The 11,240-nt window shown below is 39.7% G+C and overlaps 1 protein-coding gene across 1 annotated transcript; it reads left to right on the top strand.

The window, feature by feature from the left end:
• The first annotated feature begins 902 nt into the window (after window positions 1–902).
• On the top strand, window positions 903–10,641 carry rdh14a (retinol dehydrogenase 14a). The gene is made up of 2 exons (XM_073057027.1): window positions 903–1,279; window positions 5,985–10,641. The coding sequence occupies exons 1-2, from the start codon at window positions 926–928 to the stop codon at window positions 6,606–6,608; spliced, it is 978 nt and encodes a 325-aa protein (XP_072913128.1). The 5' UTR covers window positions 903–925; the 3' UTR covers window positions 6,609–10,641.
• Window positions 10,642–11,240: the final 599 nt, after the last annotated feature.

Raw genomic sequence — 11,240 nt, 5'->3', positions numbered from 1 at the left:
ACCAAATTAATTTGAGAGTGGGTGGAAGTTGCGGCAAACTTGATAAAATCAACAAGCACAGAATGGGTGCAGGAAGTAGTTGTTGATAAAGTGTTGAGGAACCAGTGTAGACATGTAATATGGACTGTTCCATGTGCCAATGAAAAGACCACCCCCTCTCCTTCACCATTTCCCATCCCCTTTTCCCTCTCTCATCTTATCTCCTCACCCACCCATCACCTCCCTCTGGTGCTCCTCCTCCCTTCTGTCTATTTTACTGATTTACTTCCCAGCTCTTCACTTCAACCTCTCCAACTTCAGGTTTCACCTATCATCTGGTGTTCCCCTCTCCCTTTCCCCTCATTTAAATCTACTCCTCAGCTTTCTGTCTCCAGTTCTGCAGAAAGGTTTTGGCCAAAAATGTCGACTGTACTCTTTTCCATAGATGCTGCCTGGCCTGCTGAGTTCCTCCAGCATTTTGTGTTTGTCGCTTGGATTTCCAGCATCTGCAGATTTTCTCTTTCTTGTGAAAAGAAAAGCATAGCTGGAGCCCTTTGGTCTGGAGTAAGTGGGAAGAGCCAAAAAGTCCATAGTCATTGCCCTCTCCTAGATTACAATTTAAACATTTCTTGATCACTCCCACCCATCACCTCCCAACATCACACAACACTCCCACGTCCTTAATCCGACCTGGATTCACCCATCATCTGCCAGCCTGTGCAGATGTTCCCCATCCCCTTTATTCTGACTTCTCTCCTCGCCCTTTGCAGTCTTGGTGAAGAGTTTCGGAGGAAGTATTGACTCTGTTTCCCAACATCGAAGCTGCCTGCCCCGCGCAGTTCCCCTGCATTTCGGGCGTCGTCCGGGGTGATTGACAGCTGGCCCGTGCCGACTCGAGGATGGCCCCATGCGGCGGCCCTCGGTACTGCCGGCTGTGTGTCGCGTGATGCTGCTGCTGTCCGTGGTCGGCCTCACGGCCGCTTATTTCCTCGGCCGTTGGCTGATGTCGGGTGGGACGGGCGGCAGCGACCGCCTGCAGGTACCGGCATCCATGCGCGGAAAAACAGTAATCGTGACCGGCGCCAATAGTGGCATTGGGCGGGCGACGGCTGCAGGCCTAGCTCGGCTCCAGGCCAGGGTTATCATGGCGTGTCGCGACCCGGCAGCAGCCGAGGAGGCTGCCCGAGAGATCCGGCGACAGGAGCGAGGCGACGCCGGGGCCTCCGGGGAGGTGCTGGTGCGCCACCTCGACCTTGCCTCTCTCAGCTCTGTGCGGAGTTTCTGCCGACAGATTCTCGAGGTGAGGAACGGCCTTAAGTAAATAATACCCGGGAAAATACTGGGCAGGAGAGACAACAGTGTGTTGGAGGAAAGGAACTCAGCGGGTCATGCAACTTCTATGGACAGAAAGAAACTGTCGATGTTTCTATTCGAAACCTGCATCTGGACGAGTGGAGAGGTGCGGTGGCCAGTATAGAGAAGGGGAGAGACAGGGACGCATTCTGGGGTGATTGCTGGACTAAGGACTAGTGTAAAGCTTGTGGAGGTGACCCTGACAGTTATGGCCTAATCTGTTGAGTGTTTCCAGCATTTTCTGTTTCTACACAAAATACATTGAACGATAGGTATCTATCACAGGTAATAAAAATCACTGAGTAAATACTTAATGCTTTTGGATTGTGTAAGACTAACACATAAACCTCCTCTGGACCTTCTCCAATGGCAACACATCCTTTCCTAGATATTGTGCCCATCACTGCTCATAATACTCAAAATGACCAATGCCTGATTGGTTCAAGCATTCCATCTTTGCTTTTATATTCTCGAAAGGAATGCTAATGTTGCACCTGCCTTAATTACCACCAACTCAACTTAACCTTTAGTTAACCTTTAGGGAAACCTGCACTGGAACTCCCAAGTCTTTTTGGCCTACTATTTCAACTTTATTCCCTGTTTAGAAAGTAGTCTATCCCTTTATTCATTGTATCAAAGTGCATGATTATACATTTCCCTACACTGTAATCCGTCTGCCATTTCTTTGACCCATTCTCCTAACGTGTCCAAATACTTCTGCAGTTTCCCTGCAACACTACCTGCTCTTTCACCTAATAATCCACAAACTTGGACACAGAACCATCAATTCCATCATCCATATCATTAACATATAACCTGAAAAGTAGCGGGCACACTGCCAACTCATTTGGAATGCCACTAGTCACCAGCAGCCAACCAGAAAAGGCCCCCTATATTCCCACACTTCACCTTCTGCCAGTCAGCCAATCTTCTGTCGGTGTTAGTATCTCTCCTGTAATACCATGGGCACTTATTTTGTGTACAGCCTCATGTGTCAATGATCTTTTGAAAATCCAAGTAAGCAACATCCACTGACTCTGCTTTGTCTATTTTGTCTGTTATTATGTCAAAACATTAATTAGGCAAGATTTCCCTTTATGGAAAAAATGCTTACATTGGCCTATTTTATGTGCCTCCAGGTACCCCGAAACCTCATCCTTAATAATGGACTGTAGCAGTTTTGCCAGCCACTGAAGTCAAGCCAACTGGCTTATAATCTCATGTATTTTGCCTCCCTTCCTTCTTAAAGAATGGAGTGACATTTTCAATTCTCAGACCTCAGGAGTGATATTTGCAATTCTCCAGTCCTTAATACTGACAGAAATAACCCAAAATTGGGATAGAATCTTTTGGGTTTAGATAAATTAATTAACACAAAGTTTAGAACAAATATTTCAGGTCATCATCATAATGCAAGGGTGATGGGTAATGAGGGAAGGAAATGAATAGGAACAGAATTAACAGTGTAAGTAATAAACAGGAAAAGGTTAATAACTTGAATCAGTACCTTGGGCTTGTAAATGTGAGCTGCACTGGATGCTAGATAACCAATAAATGGAGATAACCTGGTGTTGAGTTAATGGCAAAACACTTGGGGTAATAAATGGAAGCTATACCTTATTGGAAAGTAATCCGAAACTGCATATTTTTGTCTACTAGATACACTGGCAGTTTGAACTTGAGGCTCAATATTTGGAAATAAAACTTCTTTACATATAACAGACCTGTTCATGTATGTACAATTGTGGATTGTGACCTCTGCTCTCTCCTAGAACAAATTCTCTGCTCCATCATAGACCATGCCCTATGAGCTCCTCATAAATCATCTAAGATCCTTGTACAACAGTACCTCTTCAGCCTTTTTCATACCCTTCCATGAAGCACATCGTCGTCATTCATCCTGCTCAAATACTATATCATTTGGCAATTACAAACTCAGTATTCCCTCAACAATTCAAGATCTTTTCTACGTGCACATAATCTTTGTAATAGCTGCAAACTTGCATTATTATGTCCGTAATGCCTATACCTAGATAATTAATAAAAGAGCAACTGTTCAACACTGAGCCTGGTGGGATATCATTGTTCTCCAAATGCTTTCTGTCTAAGGCTGTCTGGCCATTTGTTTATCAGACTGAATCCCAAAAACATAATTTTTAAGAACTCACACTTAGGACTGGCTAGAGAAAATCTGCAGATGCTGGAAATTCAAGCAACGTACAACACATGCTGGAAGAATTCAGCAGGTCAGGCAGCATCTATGTAAAAGAGTACAGTCCACGTTTCAGGCCGAGACCCTTCAGCAGGATTGGAGAAAGAAAGTGAGGAGGGGTCTTCTCCTCATCTTTCTTTCTTCCATCCTGCTGAAGGGTCTTGGCCTGAAACGTCAACTGTAGTTTTTTTCCATAGCTGATGCCTGACCTCCAGTACTTTGTGTGTGTTGCTTGAGACTAGCTGCTGGTTTATACTCATCTACTAAATTGTTGGCATTAAAGACACTTCAAAATGTTGAAGACCTGTTGCGCAGATTTTTCTCTGAGGGATAAAGGAATATGGTTTCCCAGTAACTTCATGCAAGTATTCCATCAGGAATTTCTGTTACTCCAGTGTCAAATTCTAAGTAGTGTGCATGTGCTGCCAAGCAATGATCAGGCTTTTCAAATCATTGGACTGAAGATTCCTCACAGATACTTCTAAGCAGGAATTCTTACATATGTCTGTGTAAATGCTAGAAATTACTGTCAGACTATCCTATGATAACAGGGAACACTTAGCTTCTGCTTTATTTAATATCTACAAGAAAATCTGGTCCTGTCCTTTTTTGAACCCATGTCTCCTAGCTAAAATATTGTTTCAATCAAAGTTCCCACAAGGATCTTCTTTTACCAGTGTGCGCAGTTGCTCAAATTGGGCTTGATTCCCCTTTTAAAAGATGGAATTTCTCAGTTTAGTAGAACTGTCCCAGTCTATTGAGCTCTTAAAGATGTGGGTGAGTGGTTTTCACTGAATCTTGTAACCTATGACCTTCAGACAAAATTTCAGTTTAGTTTGTCCAACAAGTTTGCATATCTCTTCCCTTAATAAATTATTTAAAGGTTAGGATTTTATATTTCTGAAATCTATTCCTGAATCTGCCTCTGATGTGAAATACTGTTTTTCAATATTGTGTGTACTATACGGTTGTTTTAGACACCACTAGTGAAATGGAAAATTTGTGATTTAAATCATGGGTCTGTTAACAATATTATTGTTTACATACGATTGCCATTTGGCAGTGTTGTTTGATTTTGTAGATAATCCTCTTAATCCCTTTTCTGTGTGTAAACTCTTGATTTTATCAAGTCTGAACATTTTCCATTCAAGTTGCAGGCCATATAGGGTTCAATTTAAAACATTCATCCTAATAATCACATTCCCGTGTGGCAAGATGGTCTTCTCAGTGATTGCAGCACTGAACAAACCACTAATTACTCGCCCACTGAGAGCAAGTTGGGAGGGGGTGTGCGTAGTGGGCATGCTCGCTTCAGAGTTATACATGTGGACACAATTTCACAAGTTGTTGATCCACAACCAAGATTACAATAGCTAAAATTGTTATATTAAGTTTATTTTTTCTCTATACCTTAGAGGTTTAGTTTTCCTGGGATTCTTTATGGATATAAACTTTTCCTTAACAATTTGATTTTAGGTTGTTGCATCATGTTGCTTGGGTGCTAGCCAAACCTCAGGTTGTAATGAGGGGGTTGTAGAATGAAAGTTAAGTGGATAGCACTTTGTATAAACTTTATATGTACCACAGCATTCATAGATTACAATGTTCATATTTCACTCCAGCCTTTGCATCAACCCACCTCATCCACATGCTTTCTTTCCCATGACCACCACTAAAGTTACCAACCACAGTGTGAACCACATTAGCGTTTTGTTTGCTGCAGGTACTTGATTACATGAGTGCTAAGATGGACTAGCCCACTGAAGAATTTTGTAGTGTAATTTTGTAAGTCAAATTGATCAAGAATTGAGTTAGTGGACAGTTCATTTTTACTATTGCTGATCTGGAGAGTTATGACAAATTATTAAGACCACTTATACTTTTAGCTAACTTTTAAATGTGTTTTAAGTTAATAGTTTGTTTTTATGAAAGAGTAGCCAAATCAAGAGCAATTATGAGTTCAGCATATTTGGAATAAAATGAAATTTAAATACAGGTATAGTAATTCTGCTAAAATATGTAAGGAACACGAGTTCAGTTGAAGTGTTCTATACATTTAATCGTTGGCATATTGAAAACTGATATTTCACCAATGATCAATACACTTGCATCTAAACAATTTAGTTTTTCTCTTAATAACAGCAATGACACCTATCTAAAATCCATATTACAGTGCTCTTTATTAAATGTGAACAAATTCTTACTTGTAAGGGGAGTTCTTTGTCTATATACATCTATATTTCTATAATGCATAACTTCTATTTCTGTCTTTCTGAAAAGTCCCATTCCTCATTATTTGAAAATCTCATTCATTCCCATTCCTATGGGTTTTTATGATCATGAGTAGATTATTCTGAGAAAGATTCAAGTATTGCTTCTGTGTTAGCAATGCATCGATGTCATGGATGAAAAATATCTCTTAATTTCTTCTCTCCATAAGGAAGAACAGCGACTAGATGTTCTCATCAATAACGCTGGAATTTTCCAGTGTCCTTACATGAAAACTGAGGAAGGTTTTGAGATGCAGTTTGGAGTGAATCACCTGGGTCACTTCCTCCTCACCAATCTCCTCCTAGACCTCCTCAAACGGTCTGCCCCAAGCAGAGTGGTGGTGGTATCCTCTAAACTCTACAAGTATGGTGAGATCAATTTTGATGATCTGAACAGTGAAAAAAGCTATGACAAAAGTTTTGGGTACAGCAGGAGTAAGCTGGCCAACATTCTGTTTACCCGTGAACTTGCCAAGCGTCTGGATGGTACCGGTGTCACTGCAAATGTGCTACACCCAGGTATTGTACGCACAAACCTGGGAAGACACATCAGAATCCCTTTAGTTGGACAACCAGTCTTCAAGTTTGTGTCCTGGGCTTTCTTTAAAACACCGGAACAAGGAGCAGAGACCTCTCTCTACCTGGCTACATCTCCTGAAGTTGAAAAGGTGTCAGGAAAGTATTTTGGCGACTGCAAGCAGGAGGAGTTATTGCCTAAAGCAATGGATGATGCAGTAGCAAATAAGTTATGGGATGAGAGTTCAAAAATGGTGGGGTTGATCTCACCACTGTAAATATACTATGCTGTAAATATACATTTTGTGTAGATTGTTGACATACCAAATATAAAAAAATGTCTATGTCTTTTTATCAGTTAATTCAGCCTGGAATAAATGTTTAAAGTCAATCTTTGAAATTTCTATTTACAGGGAATGGTGTCAAATTTTTGTGTTGTGAAGAGGCTTGTTTGATACCACTTTGGTATAATTAATGCAACACACATACACAATGCTGGAGGAGTTCAGCAGGTCACATAGCGTCTATAGAAATGATGCTTCAGTCCGAGACCCTTCTTCATGACTGAAAAGGAGAGGGGGAAGATACCAGAGTAAAAAGGTGGGGGGGGGGGGGGGGGGTCAAGGAAGCTAGCTAAGAGCTGGAGAAGAAGGAATCTGATAAGAGAGTAGAGTGGACAATAGAAAGGGAAGGAGGAGGGGACCTAGGGGGATGTGATAGGCAGGTGAGAAGAGAGGTGAAAAGTCAGAGAGGAATATAGGAAGGGGCTGGTAAAATCACTGAAAGGGCAGAATACAATAATTAAATAGGTGTAACTTTGTGCTTTATTGATGACTCTTGTTACCTTACACCGGAAAACCAAAAGTTATTAACACTGGCTGATGAACTCATGACAACTGAGGGAAACGGGATTGCTTATGAAATAATGGAGTATTAGGCTTTGTTGATGTTTGTTACTGCAGTTTAGCAGGTTTGACTGATCAAGCCTTTTTGTCAGCATAATTTACAAAACTTAAATTGCTTCAAATTTCATGCACTTACCAAATAAATACTATTCCTGAAAGCTAACGTCAAAGCTTGCTCTGTTATACTTTATGTAGAGATAATGAGAAGTTAAAAGTATACCTTCGGTTGAAAATGTGTCGTGTAAGGAAAGTGTTTCTGCTTTTCTTTAATACATTTTTTTTGTTTTCTGAAATACGGGGTGGTAGTCCTCTGGTTATGCAAGAATTCTGTTTCTGAGAAGCAAAGTTTCTCAAGCCAGAAGGAAACAATTTCTCTCAAAATCATTATGTGAAATCTTTAACCTTGACAATCCAGGTATATAGTAACAGATGAGGATACAGAGTTGGGGTTCCCACCCCCTGGTTAAAGGTAGGGCTCCATGGCACAAGAAAGTTTGGGAACACTTAATAAAGGGATACCTGATGATAGAGGTTCACATAGCTGCCTTTGACTATTCCTCTTTTCATTGCTTCCTCTCCTCTCAGTTTTTTCTGACTCTCTTGCATCTCTTCTGACAAAGTCCTTAACTTTGGTGTGTCTTTTACTCACCCAAGGATTCTATTTCTTGGCACATCCTTTGACTGTAACTGTTCCATTATCTGCATTTATGTTATCATCCCATTTCCTTCCCTCCAAACCAAAGTTGGATTCCTCATGAAGCCTTGCATCTCACACTCATTATCTATTTCTGCCATCTTGTGCCTACTTCTGCCACCAAATACTTATTTTCCTTCCTTTTCAATATTCTGGAGATAATGTTAACCAGCTCAAGCACCTAGAATAAATTTCTCCCTTTCCTCTTTATCTCCTATCTTACTACATAGGCACAAACATTCCTCCATGGTAAAGAAACTATTTAATTCATATCTGCAGTTTAGCTTTCTGGGACAGGTTTTGTACTAGCCTAGTATCAATGGCTTTGTTATGTACTACATCTTGTTCATAGGTGACGTATTCTGCTGGGGTCCTGGTTGCCAACTCTTGGCTTGATTGAGTGTAACCACCATCAGCCAATTAGACACAAAGCAACTTTGACAGTTTGTGCTTGTTAATCACAAAATTATTTGGAACCTGTCTTTTAAATAAGTCTTCAACAATGTAAGCTAAAAAGGTAAAAAAATATAAAAATTGGAATAGAATTATATTTTTTTCTAAAGCTTCACTTAACCTTTCTGCTGGTAGTCAATTTCTTTGTTTACTCCCATTCATTGGAGAGTAAATTGGAGAGCTGGACGTCTGAAGTTGGTGCTGTACTGTTGGACTCTATAAGATCTATCTGAATATTATAAATAGGCAGCAGTGCCGAAGTGCCACTGCTAATTTAAGCCCACACCCATGATGGGCACTTGAACCAGTTGAGAAATTCAGCATGGAGATTCAATGGACCACAAATGGGGAGCAAACATTGAATTGTTGAAGAAGTTTAGTGAGTCAAGCCTGTGGAGGCAAAGAAGTGGTCATTATTTTGGGTTGAGACCCTGAATTAGGATCAGGATTTGTAGCAGTTAAGTCCTGAATTCAGTATTTCCTTTGAGACAGAAAATATGCCCCACTGTATTCACTGCTCGCAATCCATTCTTAGCACTGGAGAATGCAATTGCAAATTGGGTGATTATTTTAGCAAATACCTCCCTTTGTAAGCATGATTGAGTTTCTGGTTGTGTATTCCCATTCTGGCTTTTCTATTCTCAGCCAACAAATCTCAACAAAAAACACCACCTCACCTTTCACCTTGGTATGTTACAGCACTTCTTATTAAACACTGAGTTGTGCCATTTGTTTACTTAGACTGCCATTAGTATCTTGCCTAATTATTATCCCATATGCCTGCAGCATCATTCATTTTGCTATTGAATATCTTCCACCTTTCATGCTAACTTGAATCTGCCCCTGTATGTTTTCATCTTTTGTTGCCTTTGCACTTGCTGTACTTTTAACTTTTTCTCATCATGCTGAAAAGGGATAACTTCTGTTTTGCTTTTTCACAAAATAATTACTTGGTCATAACAAGTTAAAAAGTTAAAATGAACTCAACATGTGGGAAATTAATATGAAAGTAAATGCACTCTAAAAACCCGAGGCATTTATTTTGATTTTATTCTCTGGTTAAATTTGTAACTGTTGGCAAGAATATGATGAATAGTAGGCACAACTGGAACTGAAAGCAATATTAGAATCATGAAATGGGCAAGAGCCTCTGGAGAGCAAACTTCTATCACTTGTATCAGAGAGCGAGCAGATCAATTACCGTGACACAGCACTGCAGTTATGACTATTAGAACTTTATAATCTTTAGCTTCAAGGTACCTGGAAGTAAGGCTTGTATGGCTACAACAAACTTTAGCAGAAGAAACAAAGACACGCTTCCTTTCTTTACCATGAATCGTAGTTTGTCTTTGCCAGAATTAATCCCTAACTATAAAGATTATTTAAAAGTGATAGAATGAAGTATGTGACCTTTGTTGCTGGAAAATAAAATTTTTGAATAAATACGAGTAGTGCTGTAAATATTTAACATCTCAGAAAGCATGTCTGAAGTGCGAAAATCATAGTCTTGCAGGTCAATGACCTATAAGGGTTCTTGGAAATGTTTATCATCACTATTGCTTAATGAAATTGGAGAGGAACACCAACATTAATGCTCAAAGGACCTGATGTTTTCATTCAAAACTGAAGCTTCTTTGTTATAACATTTTAAAATAAGTGAGAAACTTAGTAACGGAGTAGGTTGGTGCTCACTGAATGAAAACCATGAAGATAAGGAAAGGGTACCTTTCAAACTAACGAGCTGATTGTAAAATGCGTTATTTATATGAATGAATAACTACAGAAAATCAATCTGCAGTGGTAAGAATTCCATTTTGGGAATGTGCTAATAATACAGACCCTTGAACTTTACTGTAAACCAACTTCCTAAACCCTTGTTTCTTCCACTAAGACAGCTCAGTCTGCTATTCAACAATCTCTTTGACCCCCTACCATCCTGCAGCAGGTACCATAGCACTAGGACTAGTACTCTTAGGATGGGAAACAGCTTCTTTCCCCAGACTATGAGACCACAGAATTCCCTACCTCCACCCAGACGCAATCACAAATGAAGTGCCAGTAGCATTATACTGTTTACTTTTTAATTTGTGACAAATATACACCTTGTTACTTATTAATTTATTTGTGGTAATATTACTTTATGTGTTGTGTTTGAATTATGCGTACTGTTGTGTGCATTTTGGTCTGCAGGTATGTTGGTTTGTTTGGCAGTATACATGTATACAATTGAAATGACAATAAACTTGAACCTGAACTATCTCTGCTGCTTCCCTTTTACTCTGAACCATCAACGTGAACCTCTTCCAAAGTTCCTTCATGATCAATGCTTGCATTAGCACTTTTCTGTATCTCTTATGCTGTCTTAAATCCATGAGACATAATCCATAGCCACAATGAGCTGGTCTACTTTTCATAGTTTCATACTGTAGCTCCATGAAAAGAGTAATAAACCTTACCATTATCACAGAAAGTCATTGTTTATAATAGTTTCAATTTCATCATGAACATAGAATGATAAGATTTTCAAGTTAGAAATTTTAAGTTCTTCCATACGTATCTGTTGATTGATACCTAATGATGCATCCAAGCCAAGATTCACATCAGATTCAGTTATAGTAAGTGGGCAATCCAGGGCTGCATGCTAAATTAAGCAGCTATTTGAAGTTTAGAATGCCATTGCAAAACTGATCACAAAAGTCTTGTAATCTTACAACTAACTGTTTGCTACAGCTGATGTGGAATTAATACTATTAAAAAGTGTAATTAAAAGATTAAGTTCACAGACATAGATTATGGCCATTATGACTGGAGGCACCAGTTTCCATTGATCTTTGAGATGCATTCCTTTGCTCCTTATG

This window comes from Hemitrygon akajei, chromosome 9 (genome assembly GCF_048418815.1).
Source record: "Hemitrygon akajei chromosome 9, sHemAka1.3, whole genome shotgun sequence".
Lineage (NCBI taxonomy): Eukaryota > Metazoa > Chordata > Chondrichthyes > Myliobatiformes > Dasyatidae > Hemitrygon > Hemitrygon akajei.
Note: the sequence above shows the minus strand (reverse complement) of the source record. Positions and strands in the feature narration are given on the sequence as shown.

Excerpts from the sequence above, each read along its gene's own strand:
- rdh14a (XM_073057027.1), top strand. The coding sequence starts at position 926 with ATGCTGCTGCTGTCCGTGGTCGGCCTCACGGCCGCTTATTTCCTCGGC. Across the intron at positions 1,280-5,984 it reads TCTGCCGACAGATTCTCGAG|GAAGAACAGCGACTAGATGT; the intron begins GTGAGGAACGGC and ends TCTCTCCATAAG.